The 25,520-nt window shown below is 34.6% G+C and overlaps 1 protein-coding gene across 2 annotated transcripts in view; it reads right to left on the reverse strand.

Moving 5' to 3' along the window:
• Positions 1-7,047: 7,047 nt before the first annotated feature.
• arhgap32a (Rho GTPase activating protein 32a) overlaps positions 7,048-25,520 on the reverse strand; it is a 90,674-nt gene continuing 72,201 nt past the window's right edge. For both annotated transcript variants that reach the window (XM_685829.11, XM_073923590.1), the window contains 14 exons: positions 22,899-23,021; positions 22,691-22,768; positions 20,328-20,409; positions 20,031-20,180; positions 19,831-19,933; positions 18,188-18,332; positions 18,015-18,097; positions 15,353-15,460; positions 15,063-15,208; positions 14,754-14,955; positions 14,521-14,666; positions 12,303-12,377; positions 10,944-11,582; positions 7,048-9,375 (listed from right to left, as the gene is read on the reverse strand). In XM_685829.11, coding sequence (XP_690921.4) covers positions 7,100-9,375; positions 10,944-11,582; positions 12,303-12,377; positions 14,521-14,666; positions 14,754-14,955; positions 15,063-15,208; positions 15,353-15,460; positions 18,015-18,097; positions 18,188-18,332; positions 19,831-19,933; positions 20,031-20,180; positions 20,328-20,409; positions 22,691-22,768; positions 22,899-23,021 — 4,356 coding nt within the window. In that variant the 3' untranslated portion in view covers positions 7,048-7,099. The remainder of the gene's footprint in view (positions 9,376-10,943; positions 11,583-12,302; positions 12,378-14,520; positions 14,667-14,753; positions 14,956-15,062; positions 15,209-15,352; positions 15,461-18,014; positions 18,098-18,187; positions 18,333-19,830; positions 19,934-20,030; positions 20,181-20,327; positions 20,410-22,690; positions 22,769-22,898; positions 23,022-25,520) is intronic.

Below are 25,520 nucleotides of genomic sequence, written 5' to 3' on the forward strand. Positions count from 1 at the left end.
CGGCTCAATCAGTGCTTTTTAAAACACTATTGGTTGGGTTTATGGAAGGCGGAGGGTAGGGAAGATCGGTCAGTTGGTCAGTCAGTTGACAGCGGCCTCTGGTGGATTTATGTGCGAACAGCAGGCACAAATGGGACTTGTGAGGGAAATTTGACATCTGAAAAAGCATACCTAGCAGCCTCTGGTGGATTTGCGAAAACAAAAACTGCAAAACAACATAGCTCCTGTGACATATTTGGCTCTCTCCAGAAATGTATATAGGGGTACAGAATCAGAATGAGCCTGGGTTTGGGCATTACATTTTATAAGATCGACAAAAGGCTTTAAATGAAGGGTTGTGTGGAAAGCCTTTATATGGAGATGATTTTGTTTAATAACAAACCTTCTTGCATGCTTTTGGTCATTTATAATCAGGCCCGGATTGGCTAATCGGGAGGACTGGGAGAATTCACTGTGGGCCGATCTGTTTTTTGGCCTCCAGGGCCGGTGTCACTAGCTTGCACTCTCAGCAGTCGCACTTTTTTCATTTATTTATTTATTTATTTGACCATAGTCTCACTCTTTTTATTCATTATTTGCTGCAGCTCCACTCTTTTATTTATTTTCTCGCAGCCCTGTGAGCAAAATGCAGCCTGCAGGTTAATGATGAGGTAACAATCATTCAACCCCAAACAGCGGCACCTTAGTGAATATAAGAATTTGAATAATAAATCTTAATGAATATTACACCTGCTCAGTGAAAATCAGATGATTCAGCACATTAATAAATCTGACATAACTTGATCAGAAATTTAAAAAGGGGAGAAAAAGATTAAGCCATCATATACCAGTACAATACTTATTTTTTCTTCCAAACTCATTAGCATAATAACACTACTGTAGTCCAGTGGTTAGCATGTTGGGTTATGACACTGCCAACCCAAGTTCGCACCTCAACTGAATTATATATATATATATATATATATATATATATATATATATATATATATATATATATATATATATATATATATACATATATATATATATATATATATATATATATATATATATATATATATATACATATATATATATATATACATATATATATATATATATACATATATATATATATATACATATATACATATATATATATATATATATATATATATATATATATACATATATATATATATATATATATATATATATATATATATATATATATATATATATATATATATATATATATATATATATATTTTTTTTTTTTTTTTTTTTTTTTTTTTTTTTTTTTGCGTCATTTTAAGTGTTAAGACATAATACTGTTTGGGTTACTTATGTAGGTGTACATATTTTTTAAATATGATTTTAAACAGAATATGAATTGAGATGCAGGAAAGGACATTGTGATGTTTTAAAGAATAGTGTTGGAGATTTAGCAACCCTTTAATGTTCTCATATTTATGCAAAACATTTGAAGTTCTAAAGCAGTTGTTTCTGTGAAAAAGACGTAATAGTGTCATTAGAAACTGAATTGGAAATGGTGTTATTTTAAAATTGCCAGTCGTGAAGGGAGGTGGGCCGGTCTAAGGCTTGAAACACCAGGGCTAAAAAGGAATGCCACTCCGGCCCTGTTTATAATAGTCCAAATTAAATAACAGTAGAATAGGTTTAAGAACAAATTCATGTATGCAACTGTCGTGGAATCTGAATGAACAATCTGCAATTGGTAAATGTAAATTTAGCTAAAATGCCTTGCAATGCATCACAGCTAAAATAAATGAAACTGAGCTGCACTGCTGCTTCAATACTGGTGAGATCTACTGGGCTCTGCACACTTTGGATTAGCTTTCTTCAGAGGCTGACAACTGAATTAATAAAAGTTAATCAAGCTAATCGGTTGTCAAGCTTGTCCTTGAGGATAAAGACTCATAACAGTCAGTCACTTAACTTTGTTGTAGCCAACAAAATATGCTTGGTGATCCATGAGCTGAAAGATTAGCCTGCAGGCAAGTAAACACACAAACTATCATTATGTTAGTAAAAAGCCATTGAAAGGTAGCCATGTTTAGCCACAGAAACATAAAATTTTATTATGGTGGATGTTTTACAACTGCCCGATTTTTTTGAATGGCTCATAAAAGCATAACATTGAGTTAAAATTGTGCCACATTTATATTGCACAGAGACTTTTTTATACCAATACACTCTACAGTACACTGTAAAGATTATACAGTATAAGCAAAAGTAAGCATGTCACCCAAGGGCAACACTCTTTATTTGACCAAAGCACTTTCTTTGATCTGTGATTGACTGCAGTTTTCTTCCCAGATTGCATTTGTGTTAGTTCTGACCCCAGTATGTCGAGGCTACAGCCTGCACACAGAGCTCTAGCACACTGAGTATGAGAGTATGTCAGCGGGTTCCTAGTCTAGGCATCTGCTGTTGGCTCTAAAATCCCCTCAAATAGCATATTTCTGCAGCTGTTAGTGGCACTCGTACAGCATAGAGATGCTTTAGTGTTATACAGTCCATTCCTGCTCTAAATAGTGCCTTTATCATTGCCACTTAGCCACTTTGACGCACAAACAGCGTAACGTGTTTTTAAAAAGGATGTTGATGGTGTTTTAGCCCATGCCACACAGTTACTTTGGCCGGAAAAGGAAAGTGAATAGAGTCTTTGGTTTAAATCACAGCTAGCATTTGGTGGTTTGCCTAAAGAATGGTTACTTAAACATGTAATTTAGCTGTTAATTTACTCACCCTCAGGCCATTCAAGATGTACTGTAGATGACTACTTCTGCTGCAGAACATTGAAGATGAATCTGTGGAATTTGGTTATGGAAGTTAATGCATACAGGAAAAAGAATATTAAAGGGATAGTTCACCTAAAGCTGAAAATGCTATTAATATTTATTCATCAATCACTCTTCACAAACTTGAGTCAAAATAGTCACCAGAGTTTTGTTTCTAACCGTCTGAATCAAACAAAATCAACATATTTTCAGGTTGACCAAGCTAATGTGCACTCAAAAGGAACGAGATCATGACACCAACATCATTTATGGATGTTCACATATTGGCTGCACCCGAAATCGCATACTACCATAGTATATAGTACACCAGCTGAGTAGTATATCTCAATTTATAGAATTCGAACAGTATGCAAGTACCTGATGACTTAATACTTCTGGCAAGATTCTGAAGTGCGCATCTGATGCACTCTACTATATCCCATGTGAGAGAGAATTCATGAATGGGAGTGAATCAACGCCACTGACGCGTATAGGTCATCAGGTGATCATGACAAAATTACGGATGTGGTATGTTCGAGTTCCATACCGCTCACATTCATACTTTAAAGAATGTACTTTTTTTTTCTTAACAATCAAGTAGTACATTTTAAATTCAAATACAGTTCTTGATATTGTATGATTATTTCAATAGACAATACAGCACCATTTTTATTCAATAGAGTAGTAGGCGATTTTAGACACAGCCATTATCATCCTCTGGATAAAGCTTTGTCTGATTGCGCTGTTCTTCTGAAGTAACCCACAACTTAAGACTTTATGACGATTCTCCTACAGAAATGACAGCGACTCTTTGTTTACAAGTTTGTGGGTGTTTTAGTAATTGCTGTCATGTGATTTGCATTTGACAGGACAGACTGTACCTCGCGTACATTTCATAAAGATTACAAAACCAAAACACTTTGTATTCGTGCACTTGGTGCATTTAAAAGTACAGATGTCAAGATTTATTTGGATATATTTTCTGTCTGTGAAGCAAGTATTCCTGTGTGTTTGTTGAGCTTTCCCCTCGGAGAAACGTCAGTCTATAGTGATTGATGATTGGCTCCTGTACTAGTAGGTGGGGCTTCATTCACAATATTGACATTACACTTTTCCCTATTCAAAACTATATGTAACTTGCCTTGTGTGTTCTATAGAAGAATTACCAACCTATGTCACACATGACGTCACACAAGTTCAACCGCGCAAACCGGATGAAAAAAAAAAAAAACAGGTTGCAATAGCAAACATGTTGTGTTGACCGGTAGGATGCCAAAATCGAAAGTCCAAAAAGAGAAAACTTACATTTTACTGTACACCACACTGCTTTTAATGTCAACCGCAGATGTCTTTGGCTTACAGCCATCAGAAGAGCTAAATGGAGTGAGGACCTAATTAAAAATGCTCAACTCTGCAGTTCACGCTATGCTGAATCATACACATTACTCGTTATTGATTGCAGCAATGATTTCAGCAAAAACAGTTAAATAAGATGTATTATATATGCTTAGAATGAAGTGTAAAAAATGTAAGTTCACATACCCTGTCATACGGGTGCAGTTCGCTGTCAGAATGCAGTTGTATTGCTTGTTAATGAATACCCAGGCCTTGTACAGTTCCGTCTTCTTTTCGGCTAGGCAGAACCTCAGTTTTTGGCACTACATAGTTTTGAATCTGGTAATCATGGAACATTATTTCTTGCATATGACCACACAGAACAAAATTGTATAGGCATCCAAAGACATGTAGGCCTTTAACTTCTCTTGTAAAATCACTTCAACGAGATAGTTGTATATTTCGGGCTGGATGCTTGGCCATTTTGTCTCAACCATTTCCATTGGAAGGGTGGTATCACAAATAGACTCGTCAGGCGAACGCCTCTCCTTTTAATGTTAATTTTGCCGAATAACTGTGCTTATCACTGGGTGACAAACTGTTATAATACAATGAAAGCATTATGTAAATTAATATAAGTTATCTCTAATACAACAACAAACTATGTACTGCATCGGATGCCATTCCTCGCTGTAAATGCTAGTGCTCCTGTTTTTTTTCTGCAACCTCGATGCACATGCATCCTGAATGTTTTCAAACCGGTTATTCACTTATAGTCTTTGTTTAGAGTTTCTTACTTTCGTGTCAACTCAAAATAAGATATTTTTAAAATTTTCAATATTTATATTTCCTAGTATGATAGTCAATTGTTACAGGTTTGTAACAATTTTGAATATGACTTATTTTGTGTTCATAACGATTTAAAAGCACGTGATTGTGAGTAAACAGTAACTTTTCATTTCTGGGTAAACTATGCCTTTAATACAAATGGCTTCTGACAATAAACTGAGGTCTTATGAATCACAGTTCTCTGCAAGAAACAGAAAACATTATTTACAACATTACCTTTATTCTATAGCCTAGTGAAATGCTCCAGAGTTCCAAACTCCAGCCAGAATGAAAACATACCTGAAATATAATACAATTCCACTCAGCCAACTTCAGCGTAACACAACATGGTCCATTACGTGTTCCACACCATACTGCTGGCAATCTCCTTTCTTCAGTTCCAAACTCCTATAAATTATTTGGCTTCAGCCTTCAGAAGCATCAAAAATTGCTAGCTGCTTGCTGGATGGAAGTGTACGTTGAATGTAAAGATCGGATCTCGTGCTCCTCATACAAAAGCCTTCTTTCAGGATTTAATATTTTACTCCTCTGCAGACCATTGTTTTTAGTGATATTTGAAAATCAACAGTTTTTAGTGTTGAAATTAACACTTTCTTTATGAAATAGCAGCTGTTTGTGGAAGCAGAATATGGAATAAATGCGAACGGCTAGACAACCAAGTTCCTGTGCAAATTGAATTCACTGTGACTGACGCACAAAGTGAAAACAATTAGTATCTAATATAGCATCCGCTACGCATCGTTGTCCCCCATGTCACCACCTTAGCTTCATTCATGCCAACAACCTGACAGTTCAAAACCTTAAAACCAAAATGCCGGGTATAATATACAATAAACGTCGTCTTGCAGAAATAATAATTGTATTGCATCAGAAACCTACTGCCTCAGAAGCTTTGATGTGCCCTCGTGTTAGCGCATATGGAGGAAACTTCAATGAGGAAGCACCATCATGTCCTCCAGTACTACAGTGCCCTCTGCTGTTCACTGCTCAACACCTGCAGGGACTATAAAATTTAATAACCGGTGTCATTAATATTAATGAGTATTGAAAAATTCATTAAAACGGAACAATAACAGGACTATATGTTAGTAATATAGCTTACTGACTTCAACTGTTAAAATGCTTTAGGGAGCTGGTGTTTGGGATAACAACAAGGCAGCCCAATGAAACGTGCAACAGCTTGTAGTCTTTGTACATTTTAAAAAAATGTAATAATTCAACAATTGTTTGCAAGGCTTTTATCACAAGAAACAAAACATGACAGGCTGATCAATGATTAGAAGTACGAGATTACATGTCATGATTTTGAACAAACTAACTTTAATAGGAGTAAAGCAACGTGAACACATAACAATTGTCTTATAAATCAACTGAAAAAAGAGAACAGTACATTTTGATGAACACTTTATTCCTTATGTAATCATGTAATGATTACCACTTAATTGAACTAACGGTTTAGATGAGTGCTCCCCCACATCTTTAAATCGAACACAAAGAAATAAAAAAAATGTGGTCATGTCTAAAGTGCCTGTTGTTACATAAAACACAGACCAACTATAAAGTGCATGATTATAAAATGCATAGGGGATAATGTCTGGGGGAAGTGGCTGAGACTATGACCTTTCATAGTTTAAGTCAGACCATAGAGTATATGCTGATGTCTTTGACATATATAACTGTTTTATTCCACAGTCATGGCCATACATAAAAAAACTACACTCACCCAGAAACACAAGGCAGTGGCTCCTACTGTATAAACCATTTTCTCTTTTATTAAAGATCATATTTGTATTCACTTTGAAACCTGTGACCTCTATTACAGTAACAAAATGACAAATTTTACACAACACACTTTAATAAATCAAAGTAGCAATAAAGCCACGGTAACCCATTACCATAATTTAAGTGATATCCTAAATACGCAGTGTTAGCTTAAGTCATTTGAAACTGTATGTATGCAGTGAAAGACACCATTTAGTGAACAATTAAAACATTTTAAATCTTTTAAATATTATTTTTTTATCGGATTAACAATAGAAAACCACTGCCCTGCAGAGGTCATATATTTCTTATTTATTGATTTATTTTGGTATTTATTTATTTATTTATTTATTTTTAAATATAGAAATCTCTTAATCAGCATAAATTTGCATCTCAGGCCTGAGCTCTGTCTGGTGAAATCCTGCGTGGCCCACAGCTGTGGAATACAGTCTGTTACTATAAAGCGGCATGCAGCCGTAGTTTGGGAAAACACCAGAACTTGCTCGGCTACTCTTAGGAACTTTCGGATGTGCTGAAACATAGCTTTCAGAATAGTCTGAGCGAGATGGCACATACATACTACGAGTTCTTGTCCTGCTATGGGAGGAGAAAGGCAGTCTGTGATCCCGCTCCAGAGTCATTTTGGCTTGACCAGGTGGATTGCGATTTTTTACACTCTGCGATCTCTTAGACCTCTGCGGTTCTCTGCTCATTGCCTGAATGTACTGGTAGTCCTCTTTAGGATTGCTGAGAGTCTTATATATAAGCCTGTCCTGGTTGCGGTGTGTGACACCGAAGCTATCGCTGGACCCGGTGTGTTTGAAGTCAGGGCAGCTGTATTCCTTATGCAGGGTCAGATTGTGTGGCAGTGCTGTGGACTCAAGCCTGTGTTGAGGATAGTTGTGCATGGACCGACTCTGCTTCATTATAAGAGCCGATTTGGCTCCCTGCCCGCTGTCATGCCTGTCTGACTTTGAGGGCACAGGCATATCAGGCTCAGAAAGTGGGTGCTCTGGGGAGTAATGGGATACCATCGTGACCCTGTATTTCCCATCAGCCCCTTCAGTTGAAATCAGCATCTCCTTCCCAGAGTTTGACCTGCTCCTGGTGTGCATTGTTTCTTGGCATTGACGATCGCATCTTACAAGATGGGGCTGGGCCACAACCGGACCCAACGGCCTTTCCTTGGCTGCATTTTCCTGCCTAATGGACTGACTGAAATGTCGATCAGATAAACCAGAATTAAAAGCCTCATAGAAAGAAGGGTTCTTCTTTCTTGGCAGAAAACCAGCATCTCTGGTCATGAAGTCAGACTCATTGTTCAAAGGGAGGTTGCGTAGAGGCTTGTGGTAGTTTTCGGAAGTGGCCATCACCTTTGATGAGCGAGAAGGCAGTTTGTTGAGTGTGTAAGACAGAGTGTACCCACTGTTCTCTCGGTATTGATTGTAGCGAGCCTCTGAATAGGGGCTGTACCTATACCGAACTTTCCCATCTTCAAAGTAAGGCCGCACATGCTGGATGTCTGATGGTGGTGGATTTTGGTAAGGTTTGCTTTGGCTTCCTTGCCGTTGAAGGAAGAAAAATTTGTCCTCAGGTGGAGTGTGCATAGAGCGCACCCTGCGGATAGTTGGGTAGACGGAGGCTCCATCCAACGGTGGATACCTTGGTCCTCCATGTCTATAGACACCAACTGAGGAGTAGTCTTCCCGTTGACCTTTATACTTAATAGACTGATGTAGGGATCGTGGAGCAAGGGTATTGCAGTAGCTTCTTGAGAGAACTCTAGGATGTGGACGCCCATCGTCAACCTGATAATAAGATGTGCTTTGCCCATCCGAACTTGACCATTGTTGGGAGTGTTGGGAGTAAGCAGACCTTTGCTCTCTGGGTTTGTACTGATACAACACACTCGGTGGAGTACTTGATGCTTGTGGAAGAACTTCTTGTACTGAAGCAGGCATGGCTGTTTCCGCCAATATGGCTCGGAAGTTAGCAGCATTAGCAGCCTGCTTGTTGTGGAGTGCATCAATGGCTGAAGGACTATCCAAGGAAGAGTATCTTTCAGAGAGTGTCGTCTGTAAACTTCCACGTACCTCCATCTCAGCATCAAGGCTTGATCCACCTCCATCTGTACCAACTCCAACATGACGGATATTATCTCTCAGAGTTGTTTGGGTTTCTTGAACCAGCTGAATCTCTGGATCTGTGCGAGGAGAGAAACCCTGAGAGGGCACATGGGTGCACTGGCCACCAGCTGGTGCATCACAACCATCAGAGAAGCTGAGTCCGCTCTCACTGCCATGACAGGCGCAGGTGCTGCGTAGGCTGCCGGCATCAGTGTGACTCTCAGTAGACATAGTGCTTGATGGATCCGGGAAAGCCCTGTTAGACGCATACCGCTCCTCTCTATCAGAAGACGTTTGTACGGGAGGAGGAAATTGGAGTGTGAAGAGTGGGTTTTTATGATGAATTGGAGAAATAGGTGTGGGAGGTTCAGAGCTCCCACGTTTGCTGAGTCGAGTTGCCTGCTGGGCGGATTCGGCTAGCGCTAGAGCTAACATACGGGCAGCACTTTTTACTGCAGGCTGGGGAGTTATGAGAGATACAGACCTCACCAAACCAGGCGTGCATTCAAATGTCACTGCACCTAGACAGAGAAAGACAAACCAACATAGTTTTTAAAATAGAGACTTTTTAAAAGAGTGAGCATAAATTATAGCTTTCAGAACTTGGATATAGAAGCAGCTAATTAGTAGTTTAATGGCCTGTTTCTACTGAGAGGTATAGTATAGTACGGTACGGGTCTATAAGGGTCACCTTTATCAAGCTTGCATTTCTACTGCCAAAAGGGTACCAATGGTCATTCACATATCATATGAGAAGCATGTCTCACAAAACAGATGCTTTATGCACATAAATACTTGTGTAAACTATTTATATATAAAAAAAAAAATAAATAAATGCAACATGTATGAACACATACAGACCCTTTCAGTCTCTGATATGTTACCAATTACAGAAAAACTACACACAGCATACATTTACTTATTTGGGTTCAAAAACAACATGCAACATACACCTGCACCTACATTGCACCTAGAGTCGGTGCAAACCTCTCATCTGTATCTTTAATCTTCACCAGCACATGTAACCTCTTTTAGAAAGTAATTCCATCATTTCAATATAAGTTAATATTAGTCCATAAGGTGATGCTAATAGTTAAACATGGAAGTTTGTTCATGTTTTAGGTAGCTGAAAAAATCAATTGCTCTTTTTTTTTTTTTTTTTTTTTTTTAGCTTCTCCTTTGTTATTATCATGAGCTCAAAAGGTTTGCTTTTTCAAATATAGACGTGCGGTGAGCGCACATAAGAAAGCCTCATAAACAACAGGACGCAGAGTAGATTCTGCTCTTCTTCTTGGCTTTGAGGCTGTTCATCAAGACAACAACAAAGTTTGTTTAAGCTCGGGTCGACCATGGCTCGTTATTATATAAATATATTATTACTGTGTATTGTCTTGGCTGTGCATTTAAAAATAGAAGCATCATTTGTTTTTATTCTCCTGGCTTTTGCATGATCTAGAGAAGTATATCAATAATGTAAACCAATAATATTCAGTTGTGCGTCTTGTTCCTCTGTTTGGTACCCTTTTTTTGTGCTAGGTACCTTTTCGAAAGGATACATAAAAATTGGTGTGGTACAATTCACTTTTTTGTACCTTTTGACAGTGAAAATGGCCATAAAAATGTACCAAACAATACCATACCACTCAGTGGAAATGGGTGTTAATGAGCTTAGTTAGGGTCTTAGTTACTGTTTTTTTAATAGTGTGAATTGTACATTAAAATAAAGTGTGAATATAGCATATCTCTATTATTTTATTCCTTCGGGTTAAAAGTTAGCCTCACTAACTTTGTTGAACATTTCTTGACAGCGCTGTTTTTAATTTAATTTTACTTTGTGAATCCAATTAAACAAAGTACAACTTCAGAACTATAAAAAGGTATATAACTAATAATTGTCTGATTTTCTTTTGCAGTTATCTGCTTAGCACATTCAGTTAAGTTTTGAAGAAAGTAAACAAAATAATTAGTGTAAGTGTTATGTTGAGAAATTTATATGCATGACACTAGTAGCTGAGCATAGGTTCCTTTATATAAATATCTGTATCATTCGATTATTTAGATAAATGAAAGGTTGTGCAAGGTTGCTGACCTGAGTCTGCTCTTCTGTGCTGCTTTACATCTGCAGATTTACTTTCAGTTTTGCAGAAGCTCGCAGATCGCTGATGGCCTTCTCCAGCTTTCATAGACACGCTGGGCTTTTTCATGAGGGACACAATGTCAGAAGGACAGGACACAGTACTGCTTTTTGGTACTGAACTCCTTGAGGTGCCCATTTGGCCGGTCTTAGAGAAGCCTACATCTAGATTAGTTGAGGAGAGTGGCAGTTCAGAGGGTCTGTGTTTTGAATCTTCTGCACGCAGTGGAATGAGATCAGGAGGTTGTGAAGGACTTGTGACTTTGTTGGAAGGCTCTAACTCATGGTTTTTGCCTCCTGCCTTCTTGCGACTGCCTTTTTTCTTATTTTCCTGCTCAACCAACCGTGCTGACTGAAATGCCAATGGGTCTATGTCTAAGGAGGATATACCTATAAACTCAGCGTCTGCTGAAGGATGGGGTGGAGATATAAGAGCTGGCACACAAGAAGAAGAAGAAGTGTCTTTCCTATGGTCTTTGAGACTGGACCGAGAGTCTCCAGTCAGTCTGCTGTCTAGAAGCTCCTCATTGAAGGAGAGTGATAAAGCATCACTGGTGGAAAGCGGCCGACGTGGACGGTAAATATTTGATCCACCTGAGAAAGAAAAACAGAGATCAGCCAATGAATGAATATACAGGAAAAACTAGCTAGCTAGAATCTAGACTAGCTGACAAGTCACTGTAAATAACTTTTGTACTGTAGTAAAGGTGTCCTCTCTAATAAACCTCACCACATGTCAGAAAACATGCATTAAATCAGAGTTAGATGTGAAACTGTATCTCTGAGTCCAAATTTAGGAGTTATGTGTAGGCCCACATGGAATCTGTGCGCGCAGAAATCAGATGTTTAGCCCATCATTGAGTCTATTTACTTGTGTAAATGTTTATAAATTTTAATTTATTTAGTTTTAAAATTAATTATTATTATTATCAGTAACATTATTGACTAATATTAAAATGATCCCACGATTTATTTGTAAAGTAATATTTTTAGTCTTTTAGTAAATAACTTGTTTTAGTATAGAGAGACTTGCTTTGTTTACCAAATAAGTAAATCTAATTGGATTAAGTTAAAAAGATGTTATTTTTTATTTCATGTAATAAGTTTTTAGTTATGATACTCCCAAAATCATTCCGCATAAATCAGCAGATTTTTTTACAAAATTCTCAGCAGAAATAGTGAAAATGTTCGCAGACTCTGTTTGGGCATAGTTATAAGTTAGCGATTACTGTAGAGACGATTTGCAAGTGGTATAAAATATTGCAGTGCTTTTAAGCGTGGCAATGAAAAAAATAAATGAAATATGATATTTACCCTCAAAGTTATGTGAAGAGGACAGAGATTCTTCACTTTTAGCAGAACGTAGAGTCCCAGTGTCTCCTCTTCCACCTGTCAAAATGAGTTCAGAGTTCAACAACCTTTTTTTTCTGCTGAGGAAACCTGTAACCATTGACGTCCATGGTATTTGTTTTTCCTACTATTGATTTCAATGGTTACAGGTTTTCATCTTTCTTTAAAATATCTTCTTTTGTTTTCAAAGGAAGAACCAAACTTAATATGGTTTAGAACCATTATAAGTAGAATAAAAAGTGAGTACATTTTCACTTTTGGAGAAACTTTTCTTTAAAATAATCATTCAACACAGACTGATATGTTTCAAGTGTTGATTTCTTTGAGTTTTAAATAATTTTGATGACAACTAATAAAAACCCAAAATTCAGTATCTCCGAAAATTTTAATATTACTTCAGACCAATATCAAGGATTTTTGGAAATCTTGTCAAACTGAAAAGTATGAACATGAAAAGCTCTTTTTGCCTGAATTACTGCATCAATGCGGCATGGCATGGAGTTGAACAGTCTGTGGCAGTGTTTGAGTTGAGTTTAGTTGAGAGTACATTTCTATCAGTATTGGATTTAATTTGATATACTTTATATGCACACACCTCTGAATGTTTAAAACAATGGATATTGTTCAACATAGTGCCTTTAAACTAGTCACTGGTTCAAGTGCATGCACACATCACTGTAATTTATATAAAAGGACAGAATGGACCTTATTACAGTCAAGAGGAAATCAATATAATTTATATTTCATTTTAAAAGCTTTAGTTGGTAAATTACCACAATATATATCTAATTTGTTGGAGTACTGTTCAAATACTTACAATGCCAGATCATAAGATATGCTCTTACTTAGGATGCCCTTTTTTCACACAGAGTTAGGTCGATATGCATTCTCCAAGTGTGCTCCAAATGTATAAAATGAGTTTTACATATACTACTCATTTAATCCGTTCCATCTATCGCTATATTTAAAAATATTTTAAAGACACAGTGCACATGTTTTAACAATTGATTATGGTTTATACTATTTTTGTGTGTGTCTATGTATTGTGACATGTATTTTTATTTTTGTAACTATGTCGTATGCTGCCTGTCTTGAACAGGACTCCATGGTAGAAGTAATACTGTATCTCAATGGAACATTCCTGGATTAATTAATTATTAAGATATTATGAGAGCCCAGTTTATTGAAAAATATTCTAATTATATGACCAGCACCTATATACTTTACATACAGTTCTTTTAAAATCCACTCAAAAAAATAATAATAACAATAATAAACAGTTTCCACAAGTACTTCTGTGAGGTAGCTTGAACAATCAAGCGATGAATAATAAGTTGCAAATATATTCAAATACAAAAACCACATCAAGTTAAAATACCCGGCAGGCACGTAAACAAAGAAAATAAATAAAAGTGCCACAGTGGGAGACTATTTCTCCTGTATCCAACGAGCTAATTACGACAACTGATAAATTGCTTAATATCTAATTAATAAGCAGATTAATATATGGTCTTGTTAGGACTTACAGATATTCATCAATAACCCCTTTACCGGAATATGACTGTCAATAAAACTTTTGGATCATTGATGTACATTCTGAATAGAAGAAAGAGATTTAACCAATAGCATCTTTACAACAAAGTGATGTCATGCAGCACGCATTGCTGTGTCTGTGTAAAGTCTAGAAAGAGGTCTAACTGTGTGCACTTACATAAGTAAAGATGTGTTAAAATATATATATATATATATATATATATATATATATATATATATATATATATATATATATATATATATATATATATATATATATAACATCCTTTTTCAATTAAGTCTGAAACTGCACGATTTGGCCTGATTTCTGATCATGTGATCAAATCTAGACATCCCTAATAAATTATTCTCACATTATATCAAATAAACATGCTAGAATGATCTCTGAAGGATCACATGACACTGAAAAAGTGACTAATATTGCTTAAATTCTGCTTCTCTATCTCAACAATAAATTACATAACAGGAAACATTTATTTTAATTGACTAACTAACCATCTTGTCTCAGCATTTTCCAGTACAGAATGTAGCATGACAATGATGACTAAAATGCCCTATAGGTTAGGCAGCACACTGGGATTTGGAAGAAAAGAAAGGCTGAGACTGAACAGAAGAGTGAAAGCTGCACCTGGAAGAGGAGTGGTTTTCATGTCATTGGGCTCGCTGGGATGACGGTGCAGTTTGGGCTTGGCTGAAGCTGACGACTTTCCCATATTAAAGAAGGAAAGCCAGTTTCCCACAGGAGATTTCTTTCCTTTGGTTGAGCCCTTCTTCCTGCAGTAACCAACAATGATTACTTGTTACTATGCCAAATCTGCATTCTTGCTAAATAATGAAAAAACACAATACAAATGGACATACCTTTCAGATGGGAAGTCTATGACCGTGTGGAACTTGCCCTGCAGGGCGGCAGGCCCTTCTCCCACATCGATATACTTGCTATCAGGTGACACAGGAGAGTTCAGCTGGGCTTGAGTTCGAGCCTGGGCTTCTTCCAGAGAAAGCAGTTTGGTAGATGGAGAACTCACTAGTAGAGACTTAGGTCGAGCTAAAGTAGTGTGGCCTGTGGATTTAGATTAGAGTTATCAGCTCGTTTAAGATCCTCATTAGTGGAGTTTCATCTAAAAATCAATTGTGGTAGGAGGAGAATAGCCGCGGCTCATTTCTCACCTGTGCTGTGGCGGATCAGAGTGCTGAGTTTGGGACTGAACAGAACATCGACGTGATTAAGGATGAACTCCACAACCACTGACTGAACCCGCACTTCCATGAAAGCAGAGGTACCACTGAAACATGCTGACTCGATCTGTTTAGACCTGCCACGTTTGAGGGTAAATGCAATATTTTAACATTAATAATAAATAGAATACATAATAAATATTATATATATATTTATATATATATATATATATATATATATATATATATAAATTTTCAGATTTTTTTTCAGACGGAGTCACCTGAGAAGATTTGGAGCCCAAACAATGGCAAGGTTTTTGCAGTGCATATTGGTCACATTGCTGTACGTTCCCATTCGAGATAAATGTCTCATGAGAAACTCGAGAGTCCTGAAAACAAATAAAACAACAATAAATGTATAATTCACAAAAAAGAAAAAAAGAACCCTAAACCGATTTTCTGAAATATGTTTTTTACAGTATCTTGATCTCAAAATACATTTCACAAAGTTTGGGGTGCATACTATTTAGTACAAATTAAACATTTTATATGGAAAGGAGCATAACAGTTAATTTAAAACAGGGGTGTCCAAACCTTTTCGTATGGAGGACCAAAAAAAGCATCAATGAGAGTCGTGGGCCAAAGGTTAATATAACAAACTATATTACATTAAAGTTTCCATGGGTAAATTCCTAATTTATTTCATAATATTTCAAAATAAATACTACTAGAAAACATTATTTTAAATCTTATTAACTAATGCAGTATAACTTTTTAAATTATAACTTACTAGAATAAAAACATAATCTCATTTATAACACAGTGGATTCAATGCTGTTTAATGTTGAATACACTAGTCAAGCTTTAACTTGATTTGCTCACTAAAGTCTCTGCTTTGTCGGGTGACAGTATGCACATTTAAACAAAATCTGATTAATTTGTATAACTTTTATTGATCGGTCAGCTTTAACAAAAAAACAAACAAAAGGGTTACATTAGATTTAAAATAAAAATCTCGAAAAATTGCCATTATTTTCGCTTATGGCAGGCCAAATAAAAGGTTGCAATTGGCAAACATTGGCTTGCGAGCCCTAGTTTGAGCATCTCGGATTTAATATATATATATATATATATAAACATGGCCCTTGATGATTCATAAAATGCAGTTATAATCATAATAACCTTTAATTCACAGGCTTACAAAAGAAAGACTCATGTTGCACACGTGAGCTGACATTATTTGTTTACAATTACAGCATAGAGGAACGATGTGCATGTTGCATCGTTTACCAAAATGGTACTTGTACATATTCTGGATGTTACAATATAATATTAAAAACTAAAAGTTATAAATAAACAGTGCAAGCTCATTTCTGCAAACATGACATAATGATATTCGACATTAGGTGACAGAAAGCTTGCCATCAAGACTTCAATGAATGCACTTAGGAGCATTTTTAGAGGTTGTGCAATAAAAGTAATAACAGTATGTTGTAAATAATGTTCAGTTTCTTGCACAGGCTGATTTTTTTTCCTTCAAATGACATCAATGTATCATCAGGAGCCAGGATGGGTATTAAACTTGATTTGCCTTTACTGTATATGTTTTTGTGATTCTCAAGGTACTGGGAATTTTTGACTTGGATTTTATCTAAAAAGCTAAGAAATCGTCTTTAATGTTCTACTGAAGAAGAAGAAGAAAAAAAAAGAAAGAAAGAGAGTAAATTAACAGCAAATTTATTATTTAAAGGTACTATCACTTAAAAGAAGATTTTAGAACAATAATATTTTTTTAAGTAAAATAATTGCACACTAGGGGTCAGCAAATAGTTAACTCATCAGTTGGTAAGCATGAACTCTACGTTAATAGACATTAGTAAGCAGTTTATAAATACTCCTACAAATGCTGTATTTTTGACAAAAGGACATATAAAATGTGCTTAATAATTGTATCGTCATAATTTATTAATAATAAATTTGTCTTTACTAAATGAAACATTGAAATATTGACAAACCAGTTATTTAAGAGTAGTTGGTGTTAATTATTAATAAACTATTCAAATGACCATGCATACATCTTATTTTTCAAAGATACATCTGTTGTTACATGTAATAATAAATGCAATAATATAATGTAATAATGAATGCTTTATTATATTGTTCATTTTTTTTATTGTTTTGTCAAAGTCCATTGTGTATTTTGACACTTCTTTTTAAAGTGTACAGTAATTGTACTTTTACATAAGATTGCAAATGATTATTTTTCTATTTGATACAGTTAGTACAGTTACTTTTTTTGTATATTGAAATTAATAGTTTGTGTTCTGAATCACTGTCGTTCATTTCCTTTTTCTGTTTAGAACATAGCTTTAACTGTCAAGTATAAGATATTTAGAAAGCACAAATAGTCCTCACTTCAGATGAGTTCACAAAATTGCAGGGATTTGAGCTAAAGCATTTATTAATACACAGAGTGAATATTATTATATGCCTGAAAAAAAATTTGATTTCTAAAAATTTTAAATTCATTTACTTGCTCATTCTGAATCATTTTACCACCAACTGCTCCTAAATAACTCGTTTGTAATAATTGCAATACTTAATTTAGGAGTAAAAAGTTAATTGTTAACAGATTATGAAAATACAATTATTAATCACATTAAATATTTACTTTTATATACAATATAGCATTAGTAGCAATATTTTTAAACTGGTTCCTTATGTCTATTAATGCGCAGTTAATGCTACACAAATGAACTGTTTGCTAATGCTTAATAAATGAGTCAAGGTGTGCAGTTATCATAAAGTAATACCAACAACAAAACAATGCATCTCTTATTGATCTAATATTAATTCAGCAGTGAAGACTGAAGTAATCATCTGATAAAAACGAAGCTGTAGTTATCTCAGTGGCCAGCAGATGATGCTGTTTTCTCATCTAACCTGTAGTGAGGCGGCGGCAGCTGCTGAATCACGTCATGGACTTTGACCAGCCTCTCGTCATCAGTGGCTGCAGATACAGCATCCTGGAGAAATGAGCAAAACATCAGCTTTGTGCTCTTGCTACTAAATACATTAAATCATCATCGTCAGAGCTGCAGCAAGTTGAAACTTACTGAAAATTTCTCATAAAGCTGGTAGGTCAGCAGAGGGTTGGGAAGCTCCCGGAAGTAAAGTTTGCACAGAGATCCCACTGAATGGATGTCCTGGACGTAAGTGTCTTTAGTGAGATCTGGGACATGTTCCGAGTCAAACTCATGCCTGCAAAGACAGGAGAGGAATGCATTTTCTCTAGTGTTACTTTTAAAGTCACTTAAAAAAAAGTAACAAAATGTACTACTTTGTTACTTTTTTTATGTAAAGTAGCATGAAAGAATGAGTTACGTAATTTTTTTACTACATATAATTTTTACAGATTGTAATATATAACTTTTTCCCCAACACTATCTAGTATATATGATCTAAATTATGTATTATTTTGTTTATGTAATATATAACGTGTATTGTAGGTTAAATTGACACCAATATTTACACAAGTTATTAAGTTAAATGTTTTATTCTATTATTTTATTTATTTATTTTTTAATTGAAGATTTTAAGGATTAGGACAGATTTCACTTTCACAATCCTTTAAATCCTTAATGAGTTTATAAAAAGTTAAAACCATGAAACTGAACTAATTTGTTTAATTATATTAAACAAATATTATATAAAATAATCTAAAAATTAGAAAATATATCTTTCAGGTAGTTACAGAGCAAATATGGATCATTTTAATATTGTTTAACGTTAAAATAACCACAACTAAAAAAAAACAATAAATAAAAACCATGTAGACATATTTAAAATAAATAATAATAATAATAATAATAATATAATTTTAAAACAACAAATATGTCAAAGTTTTAAAATAAAAACAAAAAACAAATTAAAATTAAAAACAATAATAATAACAAAAAATACTCAATATTAAATCTTTTTTCCTCAAATCAGTATAATAAAATGATTTCTAGTACTAATGTTTAATGCTGAAAATCCAGCTTTGCCATAACAAGAACAAATTACATTTAAAAAAATATTCAAATAATAACAAAACAAATAAAAAATGCTATAATAAATATACATGAATAATACACTCCTGAGAGACTTCAAATTAGGGCTGAACAATACATTGCTTGAGTATCCATACTGCAATGTGTGTGTATCTTCAATAAACACATCGCAGGATTCGATTGTTAATTATAGATTAAAAGATAAATATATTAGTACATTTTATTTTACATTATTGAATATAATTATTTATACAATGATGACTATGTTATTTTACATTTAATTGCATTTGAATTTCTGCAATTGGATACTGTTAGTCTCCACAGAAAACCATAAAGCACCATTTATTTAACTTTTATTGTTGGTAATTTAGCTTTAAAAAATGATTGATTTTTCCCAATAGAGCTATTTAAATCATTTAGTGAATGTATATTCATATCACAATAATACATATATTTATATTTATATTTATATATATTTATATATCGCAACAAAACAAAATATCGCAATGTCCAATATTGTAATGTCCAATTTTCCAATATCATGCAGTGAAATACTTTATTTAATAATAAAGTAAAATGTATTAAGTGGTTATTATCTATTATTATTATTATTATTATTATTATTATTATTATTATTATTATTATTATCATTAATAATAATAACAATAATTATTATTATTATTATTATTATTATTTAAATTCCAGACCTCAGTTTCTGAATGTTAGAGGAGATTCCAGACAAGCGGTAAATCCCATCCACAACTCCATGTCTCTCAATGAACTCAGTGCAGCTTCTGATGACCTGAGGAACTGTAAGAGCAACACACATCACAAATACAAATTACACACAATTATACTATTTCAATGAAAGATTTAGACACATTAAACATCCTCAGATTCCCCTCACCATCATGGCCTGAGTTCAGCAAATGTTCTCCAAGGTCACAGCCGAAAACTCTTTCCTTCAGGATCCCTCTCTGTTTTAGCTTCTGCTTGGTGGGACGGGACTTCATGAACGTGCGCAGAAAAGTGATCAGCTTGCCATGCTTCTTAGACACTGCAGAAAATTACAATAACAGACTTCAAAATCTCAATGCAAGATGTAAAACACTTTAATTTGCAGGTTTTTTTTAGGATCTCAAATTTAAGGACCTTTAAACCATAAAAACCTAAAGATACTGATAATTTGTGCAAAAGTGTCTACCTGGTTTGGCCAATGAGCTGGTCACGTTGGAGGGGATTTTCTCACTAATTAATTCCACACATTCAGACGGAAAAAATCCCACCTGTGAAGGAAAAGATAAAACACCTGAGAACCCCAAAATTTATTGAAACGCTTCTTATCTCACTTCATTTCAACAAGGGCACAATTATCATAATTGCTCTCTTTAAACAGTCTGAAATCTCTTAAAGGTACGTCAGTGAATAAGTCTGCGAATCCCTCAGTATATATAAAATGTACAATCTAGCTGTTGCACAATACGAATTCATTATTTGTAGCCCTGAGAATCAGTAGCAATTACTTTACAACATGTTTTATCACCACTAAGATTCCTCCCTTATCTGCTGTAAAGTAAGTCACTTTAGTCACTTTAATGAGGCGATGCTTTGACACAGATGAGACATAAAAGCTGCAAAAACAAGTCTCAAACGTATGGTAAAACTCATTCTAAAGCGATGACATTTTACAACATGTAATTTCATTACAGTGGGGAATCACATATGCAAATATATGTTGTTGACCATAAAAGTTGATTACTTCGAATAAAATAAAATATACACGCAGTAAATTATATTACATTTAATAATATAATATTGGTACAAAAATTAATTAAAAAAGATAAAACCTAAAGTGAATATTGAAATCATGGAAACCCCATCCACAATAAAATATAATAAAGTGAAATATAATACAATATATGTACATGTATATAATACAAATAAATAGATGTGTATTAATCATAGTTGGGGAAAGTTACATTTGAATGTATCATTACAATATTGATTTATTGCCCCAAAAAGTACTTAGTTGTGTTACAGTCACTTTTTATGCTAAGTAAAGTGTTACGTTACTTTTGAGTTACTTTTTATTACCTGGCTGAGGCTTGATCTCTTTCAGAACTTTTTTTTTGTTGTTCTTTTTCTAATAGAGGAGCTCTGCAATTAACAACGCACTATTTAATCTACACTGACTTTGACCTTTAAAAAGCACATCGAAAATAAACTTTAGGATAATTTCCTAAAAAGGGTAACTTCCTGACCACAGAAATCCTCATGCCATATATACAGCTGCAATCAGAATTATAAAACCCCTGAATTATTAGCCCCCATGGTTTATTTTTTTCCCCAATTTCTGTTTAACGGTAAGAAGATTTTTTCAGCACATTTCTAAACGTAATAATTTTCATAACTAATTTCTAATAGCTGATTTATTTTACCTTTGCCATCATGACAGTAAATAATAACTGACTAGATATTTTTCAAGACACTTCTATAAAGCCTAAAGTGACATTTGAAGGCTTAACTAAGTTAATTAGGTTAACTAGGCAGATTAGGGTAATTAGGCAAGTTATTATAATGATGTTAAATAAAAATGTTCTGTAGACTATTGAAAAAATATAAAGCTTAAAGGGGCTAATAATTTTGAAAAAAATATGAATAAAATTTAAAACTGCTTTTAATATAGCCGAAATAAAACAAATAAGACTTTCTCCGGAAAAAAAAAATATCATCAGACATACTGTGAAAATTTCCTTGCTCTGTTAAACATCATTTGGGATATATTTAAAAAAGAAAATATAATTATTAATTCTGATTGCAACTGTACAGATTATTGAAAGTTTAAAGCAATGTGTTTGCTATTTTTGTACTATATACTATACAAGTAAAATCAATGTCCCCCTTTTCATTTTCATTGATGCGTTCAGAATAATGTGACTACTGTGACAAAACATTGTGACTTCTTTCATGTTATTTCAGCAATTTATTTTTTGCAAGCTAATAATTAAACTAAAAAAGTAACTTGTGTTACATTTTCAAAAAAATTTACTCAAATATTAATGCTTATTTTTGAAAAGTAATTTGTTACTTTACTCAGTACTTAGAAAAACTCGAGTTACTTGTAATATTATATGTATATTACTGGTATTAGCATACATTCATATATAATGTATTCAATAATAAAAACAATATTATGCCATATACAGTGATCAGCATATACTGTATATGAGTACACCCGTGACAAATCAATCTTGTAAATGAATATTTTTAAAAGGAAGCTATACAATATTATATTCACGCATACACATCAGCTTAGTCAGCACTGGAGTCGCCTGCCCTTGATTACGTCTCTGAGGACCCCCTAAATGTGTGGGTAGTCATAGAATAGTCCTAACTTCTCCCCCTAGTGGCGTCCCTGCTTATATTCACCTAGAAATGGATCAACATTTTCACGAATTGTTCTCATTTATGCTGAGCATTGTATGTATGTTTAACAAAACTAAAGTAAAGAATTAAATAAAATGACAAAAAAGTATCAAATAAAGCGGTGTACTGTACTACACCCACTTGAAAACCATGTTTGCCCCTCCACCAGCCGGTGTCTTCTTTAGGAGGCATATCAATCACTGACACTATATCTCCAACCTTTTAAGACAAGAAATTACACTTCATTAACTAATAATTCTAATAAACTCTTCTACAAAACGATCAACTAAACCAACCACAACATGTAACACAATGATACTAATTATAATTTACATAAAAAACTAAATACCTCAAAAGAGAGTTCATCTGCTGCTTGAGCAATGTAGCGTTTTATTACGTGAGCCGCAGCAACAGCAGGAACATTAATAGAGGATTCATCATTAACCAGCAGGTGGTTTCCTTTGTTATCAATCTAAGACAGCAAAAGAGAAACATAGCAAAACATATAAACACAAGCATGTAATCCATAACAGTAAACCATCACCTTATGTAAAGATTTCATTGTTCCTTCTACAATGACGCTGCACCTTTCGGGGGGTTGTACTGTAAAATAAACACTAAAAGCTGAAAAAAAGCAAAAGTTGCGACTGAGCATGTCAGGACTCGTCTCTTATCCTTGTTAATGACTAACTACATCTACTGTATAAAAGTGGGTGTGAACATGCACTGTGTGTTATTATAAGGTCTGAAACGGCATTGCGTTTTATGAGACATCATGAGCAATTTGGTGTTGTTACAGCAGAGGTGTGAGCTCTTTTGGAATTAAAAACTAAATTAGCTGACAATCAATGTTGTATTTAAGAAGCAGAATTTGGACAGAAAGCATTCAGGTGCAGTGCAGGTTAAAAAGCAGTAGAGGTCCTCAAATCCAAATCAAATCGATCAAAATCACTTCTGGAGCACAGTACAAGGGTACATAGGTGTAATTTACTCGGGGGACATTTGTTATGTATGATTTTTTTTTTTAATCGTGTGCCATCATTGCGACTTCATTTGTGATTATTAGGTTTCTGCCATTATCCAGTATTGTTGCAAGTATTTGCTGAAGCTTTTACCACAAAAATATATGATATTATCATGATATTGGCCTAAGCTGCAAAAAGGATTACTTTAAGAGGTATAATAACCCCTAAAAACCTGTAGTAAAGTGAAACGTGTATTGATTTTTTTCTATAGATGTGGACAATATTGTTAGTACCCTTCCTTTGAAAAACAAACTACAGTGGTCACTGAAATAGAAGCTTATCAAGAGGAGAAATGGTCATGCTCAACTGAGTCTGGTCTCTTTCTCAAAGTTTTTTTTTTTTCTTTACTTTTGTCAATTGGTGAAGTTTTTGCTTCTTGCCACTGTCGCTACTGGCTTGCTCGGTTTGGGACTTGTGGAGCTGCGCATCAATGGATTTGCTCTTTAGTGTTTGAACTTTCAGCAGTGAAAATTAAACCACACTGAACTGAACTAAACTGAACTTTAACACTGAAAACTGGACTGACAAGAGTTTCAATTTACTAGAACTTCTATGTTAAGCTGCTTTGACACAATCTACATTGTTAAAGCGCTATAGAAATAAAGATGAATTGAACTGAAATAACTTGAAACTGAATAAAGGAAAACTGAATCAAAAATGATTGAAAACACATTAATGGAAACCAGATGTTGATTTCGAATTGTGGTTCACCTTGTGGTTCTTCAGAAACATTAAAAAGACAAACTATTGAAACTGGCCTGGACAAAATTGAAGGGTTTATATACTCATGTTATGAGTATATAAATTATTTAAATGGATTCAATTGCAAAGAGATCATACAGCAGGTACCATTTTATGATAAATATCATTAGTTAATGCAGTCAAATCAACAACAAGAAATAGCCATATTATAATTATATGTTAAAAAAACTGAATTTGATTTAATACATTTTTATTACCACAATAAAATGATTACGACTTCAGATTTAAATGCATTATTAGGCAAACATTATTAGGTTACTATTACATTGACTTAGACATTTGACATTGACATTAAATTAGCTGATATAAACAAATGGAGTCGTACTGTACAGGGTTAACAAACAAAAGGTCTATGAATAGTGCTTCCAATGTCGCAGGCCAAACTGACATCTGAAATAGTTAATGTCTGGTGATGTGATGAACAACCACTGTGCCACATATATATATATATATATATATATATATATATATATATATATATATATATATATATATATATATATATATATATATATATATATACACACGTTAAAACAGCCTCATCTTTCATACATTTGTAGAGCACAATAACCCCAGGTTCAGCTGTCGGTACTAGGGTTGGGCATCTAAGCTATAATGCCGATCCGATACGCATCTCGATACAAAGAATACGATCCGATATATTAGCGATACATTTATGACATATTGCGATGCGACACGATACGATTCACACCCATATCACGATACAACGCGATAATTCAGCACTAACTAATTAAATCAAGTTTATAAGATTATGTAAAAGCATAGGGTGGCAGAATAGAGGTCCGCGACACCCGCGCGTCCTCAGTTATATCCGCGCATAGGGCGGCAGAATAGAGGCCCGCGACACCCGCGCGTCCTCAGTTATATCCGCGCATAGGGCGGCAGAATAGAGGTCCGCGACACCCGCGCGTCCTCAGTTATATCCGCGCATAAGGCGGCAGAATAGAGGTCCGCGACACATCACTTTATTTTAATAACCGGTCCCTTTCGTTTTCACATTGGGGTTGAGGGCGGCGTGATCGTCCTCTGCCTAGAGCAGCTGTTAAGCTTGCTCCGGCCCTGCAGATGAATGAACATCCGTTATTGGCATAGAGCGCACAAAACTTTTGCACACGGAAAAAAAAAATTGCAATGCTTTTCTCACCACTTTTGGAGCTGGTAGC

This window comes from Danio rerio, chromosome 15 (assembly GCF_049306965.1).
Source record: "Danio rerio strain Tuebingen ecotype United States chromosome 15, GRCz12tu, whole genome shotgun sequence".
Taxonomy (NCBI): Eukaryota; Metazoa; Chordata; class Actinopteri; order Cypriniformes; family Danionidae; genus Danio; species Danio rerio.